This window comes from Centropristis striata, chromosome 5 (genome assembly GCF_030273125.1).
Source record: "Centropristis striata isolate RG_2023a ecotype Rhode Island chromosome 5, C.striata_1.0, whole genome shotgun sequence".
NCBI lineage: Eukaryota > Metazoa > Chordata > Actinopteri > Perciformes > Serranidae > Centropristis > Centropristis striata.
In genome coordinates, this window is record NC_081521.1 from 8,477,387 (window position 1) to 8,493,759 (window position 16,373).

At 38.5% G+C, this 16,373-nt stretch overlaps 1 protein-coding gene across 1 annotated transcript in view; it reads left to right on the forward strand.

Moving 5' to 3' along the window:
- The first annotated feature begins 14,316 nt into the window (after positions 1-14,316).
- Positions 14,317-16,373, forward strand: part of LOC131971748 (LHFPL tetraspan subfamily member 4 protein-like) — a 46,330-nt gene continuing 44,273 nt past the window's right edge. The window contains exon 1 of the mRNA XM_059333329.1: positions 14,317-15,516. Within this exon, the coding sequence (XP_059189312.1) occupies positions 15,108-15,516 (409 nt within the window). The 5' untranslated portion in view covers positions 14,317-15,107. The remainder of the gene's footprint in view (positions 15,517-16,373) is intronic.

Below are 16,373 nucleotides of genomic sequence, written 5' to 3' on the forward strand. Positions count from 1 at the left end.
GACTGCAGCATAAAACAACACACTACCACCACAGACTGATAAAACATCTGCAGCATCGCACTACACATGTCCAGAGATCTGAGCTTCAAGAAGAAAAAGAGGAGGCTCCGCCCCTTTTTGTAGAGAGCGTCAGTGTTTAGGGACCAGTCCAATTTATTATCCAGGTAGACACCTAGATCAGGGATGGGCAACTTAAATGCTGCAGGAGGCCACCATTTTTCATCAACACTAACACAGAGCCACATATAGGACCGTGCACTTAACCAGATATGATGAAACTGCAATTTTAAGTATGTTTAAAGTACAGTAATTTAAAACCCTCCTGGAGCAACTGGAAAACTCACTGCCAAAGCTAAAAACAGGGCTGTTTTTCTGATTTTCTCACAGGACAGCTCATAATGAAGATAATGATCCTATGATATGATGCACTGCTGTTGATTAAATCCAAAAAATGAGTTCAAATGAGCACAACCTTAAACATACAGCAGTTAAATGCAACATAGACATTAAATCAGCAGTAATATTATTCCAAATATCATACAGTGTATCACAGTAAACCACTGAGAGGGCACATTTGACTATTTACTTTTGATTGTTTAAAGAACTATTGGAAAGCTCAACTTTCAAGTGAATTTATGTAATTCCAAGACAGTTAATATTATAAATTATAGCAACATTTATGGCGTTAAGGTCAATTTTAACCCGTATATTCATTTACTTCAAGAAAAAGACAAAAGTTTGTTTTTTTTCCACAATAGAACTGGAATACAATTAAAAAATGAAAAGCAGAATAAGTATTAAATGTAGATTTGCAAATAACCAATAAAGCGAATCAAACCAATAGAAATCAAGTACTGGTCCCAATATTTGTGTGCAAGAACATGCATGTGTATGTGTGTGTCTTTAGATGCATGTGTGGCAAAAAGTGACACTTGTATTGTGTTCCTTGCAGAGATATTTTTTGTAGAAGCAGAATATGGTTGTCTTTCTGTCTTTATTGCATCAAACCTCAGAAACCTGCTCATCCACATGCTGCTCTGTGTCTCTGCCTCATTTTCAGTAAAGATATCATCCAGAACTTGGCTTATTATAAATCTTCCAATTTTTGCATGCTGCAAACTGCTGTGCTGCAAACTGCTGTGCATTAATCTGTGCGGATCTAACCTGGCTCCTGGTCTCTGGTAGTATTTTTTGCTTTAAGGTTGCTTATTGTTTTTGCTTAAGGTTGCTTATTGTTTTTGCTTAAGGTTGCATATTGTTTTTTGCTTAAGATTGTTTCTCTGCTTACTGAGGCTTTATGCTTTATTTGTTTGGTTCAGTTTAAAGTTAAAGTTAAGTTCAGCTTTCAGTGCCTCACTGCCTAGCTATCTTACCTGACAAATTTTCAAACCCGTTGGGGCTACTTCATCAATTTCTTCATCAACCACTCTCCCGATCGGACTGTCTGCCCTCACCGACAGATACCGCACTGGTCCGCCGCAACATTCGCTCTCTCTCTCCTCCTACTCTGGCCTCAACTGTTCTCTCATCCCTCCCTTCATCGGACTCATTCTCACTTCTGCAGCCCAACTCTGCAACCGACACTCTCCTTGCCACCCTCTCCTCCTCTCTTGACTCACTCTGTCCTCTCACTCCTCGGAAAGTGCTCCAGTCCTCCCCTGCCCCTTGGCTGTCGGACTCTGTGGAGCCACCAGAGCTCCCCTACGGGCATCAGAACGGAAGTGGCAGAAAGCTAAAGACCCTGAGGACCTACGCAACTACCAATCTCTTCTTGCTGCCTTCTCATCTTTGATCTCAGCTGAAAAAAGCTCTTTCTATCAGACCAAAATCCAATCCTCATTCTCCAACCCCAAGAAGCTCTACTCCATCCTTACAAACCTCCTGGTCTCTCCAACCCCCCCTCCTACCTCCTCCCTCCTACCGACCCACTTTGTCAACCACTTCCTGAAAAAGATTGAGGACATACGCTCTTCATTTACTCATCCAGTCTTACAACCTGCCTCTCCTCCCTCCCCATCAGTGTCTCCCTCCCTCTCAGCATTCACTCCACTGTCTCCTCCTCAAGTGCTCAGCCTTGTTACCTCTGCCCGTCCTACCACGTGTCAGCTGGATCCTATTCCCTCCCACCGGTTTCAGTCTATTGCTCCGGATCTCCTCCCGTTCCTCTCCCACCTTATCAACACTTCCTTGACTACTGGCTGCTTTCCTAACTCTCTGAAGGAAGCAAGGAATCCAAGGAAAGTGAATCCTCTCCTAAAGAAATCCACCCTCGACCCATTCTTAGAGGACAACTACAGACCCGTCTCTCTCCTGCCGTTCCTCTCCAAAACTCTGGAACGGGCTATCTTTAATCAACTATCCTGCTATCTTCACGGGCACAACCTCCTTGACCCTCACCAGTCTGGTTTCAAGAAGGGCCACTCAACAGAGACTGCCCTTCTCGCTGTGACTGAACAGCTTCACAAGGCGAAGGCGGCCTCTCTCTCATCTGTGGTGGTTCTACTGGACCTTTCTGCAGCTTTCGACACTGTGGATCACCAGATCCTCATCTCCACCCTTCACCACCTGGGAGTATCTGGCTCTGCCTTGTCTCTGCTCAAATCCTATCTCAAGGACCGCACCTTCCGTGTAACTTGGAGGGGTTCTGTTTCAGAACCCTGTCTACTCACCACCGGGGTCCCCCAAGGCTTTGTCCTTGGTCCACTCCTCTTCTTGATATACACCAACTCCCTTGGCTCCCTCATCCACTCGCATGGCTTCTCCTATCATAGCTATGCCGACGACACCCAGCTAATCTTCTCATTTCCCCAGTCTGAAACACAGGCAGCAGCACGTATCTCTGCATGTCTGGCCGACATCTCCCAGTGGATGTCCTCGCACCACCTCAAACTCAACCTGACAAACAGCTGGCGACTTCCACCCTGCGTGGGTCAACTCGCCTCAAAACCACTTCGAGACTTTTCTCTGTCTTGGCTCCCAAATGGTGGAACGAGCTCCCCACAGACATCAGGACCTCAGACAGCCTGTACATCTTCCGCCGCAGGCTGAAGACCTATCTCTTCCAACAATACCTCGGTTAAGTCATGGTCACCTAACATATATATATATAAAAAAAAACTCTTATTCTTTTCTCTTCTTTTCTTCTTTAACATATAGCACTCCTTTAGCGATGACAGTTAGCTCTTAAAGTTATGTACTTACTCGATTCCTATGGTCTATGTCTAGTACCTTCAGGTTGAATGCACTTATTGTAAGTCGCTTTGGACAAAAGCGTCTGCTAAATGACATGTAATGTAATGTAATGTAACTGGAGATGTGTACTCTGCAAGTCACCAACCCTGAAATGAATTATTCTTATGCATCGCTTACATATCTGCACACGTCTGTCTTTGTTTGTTTGTTTGTTTGTTTGTTTGTTCAGCCCCCAACTAAAGCTCAGGGGTTCAGAGAGGAGCTGGCTGTCAGTGGACTGTTGTCCATTTGAGCTGACAGCATGTTTATGATTTAAGTTTTGGCACTAAATATTGCTTTTATAAACTTATATTATAGCTATACTTATGTCCCAAACAACACAAATGTTATAATTTTCACCAGGGCATTTTTATAATTTAGTGAAATTTATATTTTATTTTGTTTAAATAGAATTTCAGTTATACCAGATGACATATGTAGAGCGACAGAAATTGATGTTTACATAGCCAGACTAGCCCTCTAGCATCCCTACTTTGAGACTAAAATGCTCAATTCTGCTTCTGCAACGTTTTTCTGTAGCATGTTCTGACTCTGGCTGCTCACAGTCTACCGGCAGTGTTGGTGTGTGTGTGTGTGTGTGTGTGTGTGTGTGTGTGTCTGTGTGTCTGTGAGAGAGTGTTGCTTGCTCCTTTGCTTCTCCAGTTCTCGCTTTCTGCAAGATTATTTATGTTTACGCCTTATTCCCCCTCATGTCATTCAGCCACACACATCCACTGATTTTATGGTCAATAGACGAGCTGCTGGGGGTCTCTAGGGGCTCCGCTGTCCCCCGGCTCGTAGCCAGATCACCGTGGTTACAGCAGCGAGCGGTAGCGGCGCTAGTTGGTAGATTAGGCTTTGGCCAAATCCTGTCGGAAGCAAGGCTAAAACATCCTTTTTGGTGGTGAAACAGGAGTGTAAAGTCAAACGTTGTTCTTCTTTTAAAATCAACTTTGGCTCTAAACTATTTAAAACGCCGTCAGCTAGATCCAAACACAAATTGACCAAAAAAGACACAAAATTACCAAAAAAAGACACAAAATTACCAAAAAAGACACAAAATTACCAAAAAAGACACAAAATGACAAAAAAGACACAAAATTACCAAAAAAGACACAAATTGACCACAAAATAATTTTAAAAAAGACACAAAAAGACCAAAAAAGACACAAAATGACCAAAAAAAGACACAAAATGACAAAAAAGACACAAAATTACGAAAAAAGACACAAACTGACCACAAAATAATAAAAAAAAGACACAAAATGACAAAAAAATACACAAAATAACAAAAATACACAAAATTACCAAAAAAAAACACACAAAATTACCAGAAAAGATACAAAATGACCAAAAAAGACACAGAATGACAAAAAAACACAAAATTACAACAAAAAAACACAAAATGACCAAAAAAGACACAAATTGACCACAAAATAATTTTTTAAAAGACACAAAATGACCAAAAAAGACACAAAATGACCAAAAAAGACACAAAATGACCAAAAAAAAAGACACAAAATTACCAAAAAAGACACAAATTGACCACAAAATAATTAAAAAAGACACAAAATGACAAAAAAAGACACAAAATGACAAAAAGACACAAAATTACCAAAAAAAAACCACACAAGATTACCAGAAAAGATACAAAATGACCAAAAAGACACAAAATTACAAAAAAACACAAAATTACAAAAAAAACACACAAAATTACCAGAAAAGACACAAAATGACCAAAAAAAGACACAAAGGACCAAAAAAAGACACAAAATTAACAAAAAAGACACAAATTGACCAAAAAAGACACAAATTGACCAAAAAAGACACAAAATTAACAAAAAAAAGACATTAAATGACCAAAGAACTAAAACACATGAACACATTCACACAGTGGAGACAGAGCTGACTTCCAAAATTATTTGGTGACCCCCAGAAATCATCTCACGTGCCCAATTGGGGTCGGAACCCCAAGGTTGAGAATAGCTGGCGTAGGGTTGATATTGTGGAACAAAGACACAGGACAACCTAAAGCATCAAGCTAAAGCAAACCTTCGTGGGGACGGAGGAGCTGAGAACAGGGATTGATCAGAAAGGAGCAACTGGCTGCAGTGGCCTTAATACTCTAATCCAGTTCTAATCTTTAGTCATTATGCTCCTACTCTCTGGAGTTCTTTACCACAGGAACTCAGGTCTGTTACAACAGGGTCTCCTTCTCTAGCTTTTATTTAGGTAAAGGGTAAAAGGCTCTTTTAAAAGCACTACTATTGTTGTTTCTTTTAATATTGATAATATCACTACCTCTTACCCTACTCTATACCCTCATTTGTTATGCTGTATTATATGTTTTTATGTACACTACCGGTCAAAAGTTTTAGAACACCCCGATTTTTCCAGTTTTTATTGAAAGTCAAGCAGTTCAAGTCAAATGAACAGCTTGAAAGGGTACAAAGGTAAGTGGTGAACTGCCAGAGGTAAATAAAAAAAGGTAAGGTTAACCAAAACTGAAAAATAATGTACATTTCAGAATTATACAAGTAGGCCTTTTTCAGGGAACAAGAAATGGGTAAACAACTTAACTCTATGGAGTCTCGGGCTATTTTGTCCATTTTTAATTCTTTTCATGTCTTTGTAAGTCATTTTGTGTCTTTTTTGTCATTTTGTGTCTTTTTTTAGTTTTTTAGTCCTTTAGTCCAACATAAAATGTGATTTTGAATCTTTTTTTTACTTTCAAAACACTATCATGCTCAATAAAGAATTTTAAATGTTGCAAATGTGCATTAATTTCAGAGTACACTGAGACATTAAACTGCATCATTTTCAATTAAATTCTGGAAAAGTTGGTGTGTTCTAAAACTTTTGACCAGTAGTGTATGTCACATTATTTTTTGGTTTATTTTATCTCTTTCATATATAATGTTAATGCAATGTTTAGTGTGTGTGTATATTGTATATTTCTCTCATGTAAAATTTTTACTTCAAGCACATTGAATTTACGTCTATCATATGAAATGTGCTACATAAATAAATTTGACTTGACTTGACTTAATCCAAAATAATATAATAGAAGACAGCTGCAGGCATCACAGTCTAACTGCCTTATAAACCCTGAACATCATTACAGCTCATTACAGTTTTTCTCAATTGCTAAAACATTAATTATTCCTGTTGTGTGAATCAATTGCTCAGTTGTCTAAACTCATTCCCTGAATCCAACATCCTTTTGACAAAACCATAAACCAGCTATTCTCAACCTTGGGGTCGGGACCCCAACTGGGGTCGCGAGATGATTTCTGGGGGTCGCCAAATCATTTTGGAAGTCAGCTCTGTCTCCACTGTGTTAAAGTGTTCATGTGTCTTTTTTGGTGATTTTGTGTCTCTTTTGCATCATTTTGTGTCTTTTTTTGGTCAATTGTTGTCTTTTTTAGTTATTTTGTATCTTTTTTGGTCATTTTGTGTCTTTTTTGGTCATTTTTTGTCTTTTCTGGTCATTTTGTGTCTTTTTTTGGTCATTTTGTGTCTTTCAAAGGTGGTTCAGTGAGCGGGGGTCATGGACAACATGCATGTTAAATTGGGGGTCGCAACTCAAAAAGATTGAGAACTACTGGAGTAGAGTATTAGGTCACATATTGAGATGCACCTGTATGTTAATGTCTGCACTTGCAATATAAACAGTTGTTTAAAATATATAGCTAGTTCATGTAAAACACTGCAGCTGGTAGAGGTGAAACAATTGTCAGACAAGAACGAAACTACTCACATAAAATGTTACTGTGCAAACACAGCCAGAAAATATTCCTTTCATAAAATGAAAACGACAAAAGAAGTCATTAAAATGAAGGATATTGTATTAACAAATAGCCCCAAATTGTCATATAATGGGCAAAAAGAAAAAAATGGACTTCATTTTCAAGCTTACTCAAACTGCAAAACAAATAAAGCCTTGTGTTTTGGTCTTTTTGGTCACTTTTAAGTCTTTTTTTGGTAATTTTGTGTGTTTTTTTGGTAATTTTGTGTGTTTTTTTGGTCATTTTGTGTCTTTTTTAAAATTATTTTGTGGTCAATTTGTGTCTTTTTTGGTAATTTTGTTTCTTTTTTGGGTGATCTGAAGTGCGTGTGAGATTGTGTTCAGTGAGCGGGGGTCGCGGACAACATGCATGTTAAATTGGGGGTCGCGACTCAAAAAGGTTGAGAACTGCTGCCATAAATCTGCCATCTTAATCTAGTAAAACACTATTTGCAGATCTCAGTCATTCCTTTTACAAAACTCTAAACACAATTCTCCTGCAATAAGACACAGTTGTCACTGAAATGCACTTGTGATACATAATGGTAACAACAAGTGACAAAACATGAACACAAATGAAACACAACGGCCATCCAGTGAACACAACGATTCACACTGATCACACTTGTTTCTCTTCATGTCAAGACAACATGACAACCAATATAAACCAGTTCAGAGTGCAGCAGGTTGGTCCTATCCGATCAACTGAAGTGGTTTGAGGGTTTTTATTTTTATTTTTTACCTTTTACAGTACATTGTAGGCTGTACACTTTCATTTGTATTTGTCAATGTCAGGATGATTTTTTTCACAGTAGCTATGTTTCAATGCAGACTAAATGCTGAATCCACTGAGTTGTGCAATCTTTTTTTAATGTATTTTTACTTTTGAGATGCAAAATGCATGTGCTATACTTTAATGTGACCAATAAACATTTCTCCATGAGCTACATGCCTTGAACACTGTGTTTTCAATGTTTTTGGTGTAGTGTATAATGACTGATCAGCAGTTTTTCTATTCTGACCAATTAGTTCAAGATGTGACAGCATTGTTTGGTTTTGAGAACAGGTAAAACTATTTTGAGGCGATGGGATGGTTTTGCTAAAAGAATCAGAGGTTTTGTGAATGTAGTGGGAGAAAAGAGTTTTGTGTTTAGAATTCTGAGAAAAGGAGAGGAGGATTGGAAAAATGTTTTTAAGCAAACTGTATTGAGAAACAGCTATGGACTTTTCCAGTCACCCACTTGCAGTTCAGTATTTTACCAACAGATGGCAACACAACACAAGATGATGATCAACCACAAAGCGCTGTGTGCTCATATGAAACATATCTGGAAATACTGTGTATCACACATATATCCAGACTAGAAAACAAAGCAGCGTGGAGCCCTACTGTAAATTTACCTCTAAAGTTCTGGCTGTAAACTCCATGAGGCCAGTTTCAGTTTGATGATGATATACCAAGTAAAACTGGAGACAAGCTCAAATATATTTAGTATAAAATGATAGAACTGGATGGAACCCTCTTATATGTTAGATTTGACACCTTTGTTCACATTTGCAACATTTAAAATTCTTTATTGAGCATGATAGTGTTTTAAAAGTTAGAAGATTCAAAATCACATTTTATGTTGGACTAAAGGACTAAAAAAAAACCCTACAAAAAGACACAAAATGACAAAAAAGACACAAAATGACAAAAAAAGGCACAAAATGACTAAAAGAGACACAGAAGGAGAAGACAAAATGACCAAAAAAAACACAGAAGACACAAAATGTCAAAAAGACACAAAAAGACACAAAATGACCCAAAAAACGACATAAAATGAACGAAAAAGACACCAGAATTACACAAAAAGACACAAATTACAAAAAAGACACAAAATGACCTACAAAGACATGAAAAGGATTAAAAAAACGACAAACTAGCCCACATGACTCCATAGAGTTGAGCAGAATTAAGTTCAGAGTTTTGTTTGAGCCCTCTGCAACCTTTACAGTATCTCATGTGGCCCCCTGCTTTAGGTAATGAGTGAACACACTGAGTATCTACTATATGAGTATAAAATTACAGTACCTACTTCCTGTGCTTTCTGTATTCAGGAAACCTTTTTTTCTCTCAGCCCAGATGTTGACTTAACTGTAGAAGGCTTCATTCTCCGTCCATTAAAGGCTCTGTTACTCACTCCGGGGAGAAACACATCTGCCCTCAAGCTAGCACATTCATGGAAAACTAGGCCAAGACAGTGATCGGTGAGAGAGCAGACGCTCCAGAGGTAGGACGTGCAAAGACTGTTGCTGTGATGATCACTACCAGGCCCAAATGTACTCCTCCACTGACGTTTTATTAGAGCTTGTCAAAAGAAACAGAAAGCATGTTCCTTCATGTTTATACGTTTATGTTTGATAAGTCATATAGAAATCGGATTAATAATGCACAAGCTATATTCTTTCTGTTTTTCCTTCTTTGCTCGGAACACATGTAGCACATCTGGATGCTGTCTAAACAAACATATATTTCTGCCCTCTACTTTCACAGCACTCAGACTATCTTTCTTCATCGAGAGGCCTGCTGTCATCTGCTAGCAGCAGCAGGGGAGTTGACAAGCTGTGAGGGTGTGTGCTTCTGTGTATTTTCCCGTAGTGTGTAGGGATTTATATATATGTGTGTGTGGGTGTGTGTGTTTGTGTGTGTGAGCTAAAATTGGCAGAGTGAGAGCAAAAAGGTAGAGCGTGGCTGCTGAAGTGAGGACATGTCAGAGGAAGAAAATAGACTTGTACGCAGCGAGGGGACACCTCTAGAGAAATGAGAGGTGTTTTCAGAGAGAGAGAGAGAGAAAACAGAGAGTTTGTGAATTTTGTGTGTGAATGTCTGCATGGCTGCATTCATGTGTTAAAATAGTCACAGTCAGCTGATGTGAGGACCACGTGAAGCTGTAAAACACCTCATGAGAGTAAGAGGTTCTTATATTCATCCTCATCTTCTTCTTAACTCTATGGAGTCATGGGGGCTAGTTTGTCCATTTTTTTTATCCTTTTCGTGTCTATTTCATTCATTTTATGTCTTTTTTTGGCCTTTTTTTGTCTTTTTGGGTCATTTTGTGTCTTTTTTTGTCATATTGTGTCTTTTTTGTCATTTTGTGTCTTTTTGTGTCTTTTTGACATTTTGTGTCTTCTGTGGGTTTTTTGGTCAGTTTGTCTTCTCATTTTGTGCCTTTTATTTTTGGCAATTTGTGTCTGCTTTGGTGATTCTGTGCCTTTTTTTTGTAATTTTGTGTCTTTTTGTAGGGTTTTTTTTAGTCCTTTAGTCCAACATAAAATGTGATTTTGAATCTTCTAACTTTTAAAACACTATCATGCTCAATAAATAATTGTAAATGTTGCCATTGTGACCAAAGGTGTCAAATCTAACATATAAGAGGGTTCCATCCAGTTCTATCATTTTATACTAAATCTATTTGAGCTTGTCTCCAGTTTTACTTGGTATATCATCAGCAAACTGAAACTGGCCTCATGGAGTTTACAGCCAGAACTTTAGAGGTAAATTTACAGTAGGGCTCCACGCTGCTTTGTTTTCTAGTCTGGATGGAGTCAACAAGTCATCCTTTGGTGCTTTTGGTGACTCCAGAGGGTTAATATTAATTTCCAGTAAGCTGAGCTGCTTGGTAAGAATACATGACATTGACATAATAAGGCTATGTTAATGTGGAGTGGGAATGTTAAAAATTATCGTATAATCGATGCATCACAGTCCAGATATGGATGATTCTGCATCTATGCTCTATAGATCTATCATCAAGTGGAGCACCATATAAAAACAATATAAAGCTTGTATGTTATGCAAGAAACCAGCAATTTATTAACGTTATGCAAAAAGCTTTAAGGTAAGTAACAAAAAGCTACCTCATTGTTTTTTCCCCTTTTTTGTGTAGGTGTGTACGCATGCACGCACATACGTAAATCGCTTCAAAATAAAAGCACTACGGTTTAATTGAGTTCTTATTTCAGGGTAACCTCATGTGAGTATTTATTCATATGGCAAATTAACACAAATATCCCTCAAGGGACTTTCCTAAGACTTTCAGTTGAATTTTTTCTTAGTTTTAGGTTTTTAAAACCTTTTTTTATTTTACTGGAGAAATATTATCATCTTTAGCTCTATCCTAACATTGTCATGGGAGGTTGTGTATAACATGCTACTACCAAGTCACAACCTCTGGGCCTGAAAAATGAAGCTAAAGTGGAAGTACCTTCCAACTGCATTTCTTTTAAAAGCCAGCAGGGGGTGACTCCATTGGTTGCAAGAAGAACGGCTTTTGTATAGCCTTGATGAAATTGATGTTTACGTAGCCAGACTAACCCATCGCTACTTTGAGACTAAAATGCTCAGTTCTGCTTCTGCAACGTTTTTCTGCAGCATGTTCTGGCTCTAGCTGCTCACAGTCTACCGGCAGTGTTGGTGTGTGTTGCTTGCTGCTTTGCTTCTCCAGTTCTCGCTTTCTGCAAGATTATTTAGATCACCGTGGTTACAGCAGTGAGCGGTAGCGGCCAAATCCTGTGGGAAGCAAGGGTAAAACATCCTTTTTGGTGGTGCAACAGGAGTGTAAAGTCAAACGTTGTTTTTCTTTTAAAGTCAACTTTCGCTCTAAACTATTTAAAACACCGTCTACAGCTAGATGAAAAGAGAGTTTCGTGTCTGCTGCAGCCATGTTGGATCTGTAAGAAAACTTCAAAACTACAAGCTTCCATCTGTCGAGTAGTACGCTTCATCATCTTGCCGTCCCTCCCCGTTCTGTGATTGGATCCCTAAAACAGGGCTAAGAAACCTCCGTAGTTGCCAGACTGGCTGCAGGTTCGAAATGAAATCGAGCGTGCAAGGCATTATGGGTATACCCAGGCTACCTTTTGTATGCAATTCAATAGAATATAACGTGATTTCTCACTTTATGTATTACCTCAGTACACATACTCAGAATGAGTTTATGGTCTCAATTCTTAGTTTCTAGTCTTCTTCAATGCAGCATAATCTTCATCTTTAGAAATGATGGTCCTATTAGAGTCAAATAGATCAGTAGTTCTCAACGTTGGTATAGATGGTATAAAGATGGTATATCTTCATTTTCTAACAGAAAAGCACGTCTACGGAAACAAGGTGCTAACATTGAGCCATGTGGGTCGTGCAGCCATGATAAATTTGTATATGCTAGCTAGCAACACTTTAATTAGCACAAGTTGGTTCGTGTCCCATGTGAAAAAGTTTTTACGTAACTTCAGCAGCTCATGTAACCCTTGTAACTATTTCACTTTCGACATTTACGCACATCTATTTACTGTTTAAACTGTCTTTTATGACGCCTAACCAGGAAGTTTTTTGCCCTAAACTTAGGTCAGTGGTTTTGTAGCCTAAATACAACAAAACTGCAGCTGTTTTTATAACCGTGAACCGTATATGTATGTATAATTACATGTGTGCTATTTTTAGAATGCTCCGCGGTCCTGTGAACCGCAAAGCACTCATATTTGTCATTATGGCTGCTATTAACAAATGGTCTATTCTGTCGTATTTTCACAGAGAACAGTAAAAGTGGGCTCAATGAGTAAAAATGTGTATATTTTTTATAGCCTGCATAAATTATTACTTAAACAGGAAGTATTTTTCACGGTTTTTAAAATAAAACAGCCTAAAATTGCTTTAATAATGGAAATATATAAACACAAATAAGGAATTACGCACAAGTTCAACATTAACATCTTACGTTCAGTGTTAATAAGAATGGATTTGTATTGTGTGTGTGTGTGTGTGTGTGTATATATATATATATATTGGTTCAATATATTCCTTTCATTTAGTATTCATCCACATAGGTTTTTGTTAAATCCGATTCATATTACATATCCATTCGGATGCAATTTCACCTGGTTCTCCATGCAGAAGCAGGAGGCATCTTGACTAGGATTATTGACTGAAAATGAACACCAAAGTAGGAGCAAGTGGAACTCCTCTGATTTCCAATTGTGTTATCCAAAATAAATGTTATAATTCACACATTTGTCAGTCCTCCCTGGTGCACCCCCTGGTGCCTTTCTGGATCCCCAACCATTTCAGTTAATTTATATATTTGCATATACAGCAATACATAATATATTTTAAATTTTTACTGAAACATATTGCGTCTAAACTGGTATTATTGATGGAAATTTAAAGATAAAATAAGATAAATTAGGAAATATGGAATAATTACTTTTGTATCCCTCATATGATGGGCTTCTTGGTGTCACATGGCCATGGTAAAAGGAAATGCAAGCAGGATTTCTTGATCGTGTATGTGATCAATTTTTTGTCACATTAAAGTAGAAGACCCACTTTTGACATCTAAACATTAACCTCCTGAGACCCAAGCTTTAGTTTGGTAAGTATTGTTAGTTTCTCCTAAATATTTAGGATTAGTAGGACATGATAAGTACAAAAACTAAGCATTATTAAAAACAAGGTATTATTAAAAACTAAGCGTTATTTTACTATTTTACACAATTAATTCACCAGTGTGTAAATCTGTTTATTTCCATACATTTACAGCTTCTCTTTGAAAGAACGATAGCAAAATCTATTCGTTGTCAAATGAGAACTTCCTGATTAGCAGTCGTAGCTTGTTGCTATTGCTAAAAATAGTCAAATTTGTACAGAATCTCAAACTACAAACATTATTAAGCACAAATAAACAAGTTTTAACCATAAAATCTGATCAGGTTTTGTACCTGGTCCACTTTTTTCTGGGGATAAGCTGTTGATTGACTTTACCAGATGCTGCCATCTGATTTTTTCACTCATTGATGTATTTTCTAGAGTGTGTACTGCTGAGGACAACATGTCATAGTTAAGCAGAATGAAGTATAGTATAAAGGTCCAGCAAACCTAAGATGTAAAGTCCACATATGAGGACGCAGGTTCTCAGGAGGTTAAAACATGTTTTTCATGTTTTAAAAAAAGGAGATAATGTCATTTTCTCCATATGGGAACACCATGCAATAGAGGTCAAAGAAAACAGTCCTAGTTCATCTAAACGTGAGGGAATATTTGTTGATCTAATTTAAAATTCAAGGTGATCAGAGACGGAGACGCGCTTTGATGCAAATGTCCCACTGCTGCTCCTGCTGCCGCTGCGCGCGCGTACGTGAACGCGCTCCATCGTTGTCATCAGTACAACATCAGCATCTTCCGGGGGGCGCGCAGAGAAACGGGAGGAGGAGGACGGAGAAAGAGAGAGAGAGAGAGAGAGCGAGAGAGAGGGGGAGAGAGGGAGAGGAGACATACTGGATAAAGGCTACGACAAAAAAACATGATGATAATGGAGTCGAGGCGGTGGAGGATGTCGGATTTACGAGAAAGAACTGTTGAAATTTGACAGAGGGGCTCGTGTTGAAACCTGGTCTCGGTTTTTTTTTTCTTCCCCCCATTCTGTTTGATTTCCACATGCTGCGTGGACACTGAAGGCGAGCGGAGAGGAGGAAAGAGGGGGAGCACCCCACGGATGCCTCGGAAGGTAAAAACGGGGTCCACCGCTGGCGCTACGGCCACATCTCACGGATGGTAATAACATAAAGGGGACATCCTGAAGAAAGATCTGGACTGATGGATGAGGACGAAACACAGCTTTAACCCCCCACCCACCCCCCAACTCCACCCGACCACTGTGAAATAAAGAAAAATCCTGTTTTGATGGATTTTTTTGAATCATTCATGGTGTAGCCCCAAGGAAACGAGCCTTAGACAGCAATGTTGAATCACTGGTGTTGGTAAATTATTCATTAGTGGTGTGGGTAGGCTATGATTTTCTGTTGCTTCAATGTAGCATCCATTTTTACAATGTTTAGTCTTGTGATATCATATTTGCAGGTTTATCGTGTGGTTATGTAGGCCCCGTGTAACAGCCTTTAAGAGCAACAGAAGAAGAAGCCAAAGTGGGGAATTTTACGCTTTGATATAAGGAAACAATATCTGGGCATTTCTATAGATTTTTTCTAAGAGTCTAAAGAGGAGGAGGGTGGAAAGAGAGATATAAGGAGAAATAAGAAGAAAAAAAAAACACCAAACATGTTGCCTTCCCAAGAAGCCTCCAAGATCTACCATGACAATTATATGCGCAACTCCCGGGCCATCGGGGTGCTGTGGGCCATCTTCACCATCTGCTTCGCCATCGTCAACGTGGTGGTGTTCATCCAGCCCTACTGGATCGGCGACAGCGTCAACACGCCGCAGGCCGGCTACTTCGGCCTCTTCCACTACTGCGTGGGCACCGGGCCGTCGCCCAGCCGGGAGCTCACCTGCGTGGGCAGCTTCTCCGACTTCAGCTCCATCCCGTCCGGAGCCTTCAAGGCTGCCTCGGTGTTCGTGCTGCTGTCCATGGTGCTGACCCTCAGCTGCATCGCCTGCATGGCGCTCTTCTTTTTCTGCAACACCTCCACCGTTTACAAGACCTGCGCCTGGATGCAGCTGCTGTGCGGTAGGTGCATGCTCTTAAAAGATGACTGGAGCAGAGGCGACATATGGTGTTTTTTAGTCACATAGATGTAAAACACTAGGGATAAAGAGACAAAAACCCACCAAAAACTCAACTGAACCTTCTGTTTTAATTGCGCAATTAGCCACTTTGCAGGAGGAAGCCATGCAGGAGTGCTGCTGTCGCTGTATACTATCTTTAAATATTGCATTTTTAATACATGCATTTTTTAGGGAGCCTTCTGCAAATAAGTTATACAGTCACTTTGGAAATATTCCAGCTCCTTAAATCCACCTAAATTTGTTGCCATTTCGAATTAATTGACCCTAAATACCACCCATATATTTCAAAATGTTTGAGAAGATGGAGCATTTTTATAACACTTTACAATAACCATCATCTATACATGGTAAACAGATAGTTTATTAATGTTTAATCATCATTTATTAACTCTATATAGGCCATTTAGAATGGTAAATATATATTTGTATTAACGTTTAACTAACTAAATCATTTATAAATGGTAAACAGATAGTTTATTAATATTTAATCACCATTTATAAACTGTATATAGACCATCTAGAATGGAAAAGTACATAATTTATTAACGTTTAACTAACTAAATCGTTTATATATGGTAAACATATGGTATATTAATGTTAGTTTATAGTTACTTTACCATTAACAAACCAATAAATTATAATTAACTGTTTATTATTAGTAATTGCACTCATAACATTTTTAACACCATATTAAGTATGTTGATGATTTTGAAATGATTAATTTACCTTTGAGAAATTGGCTGAAAACATTTAAAGATTAAATATGTATAGCACTTTGTTAAATGGTTAATAATTGGT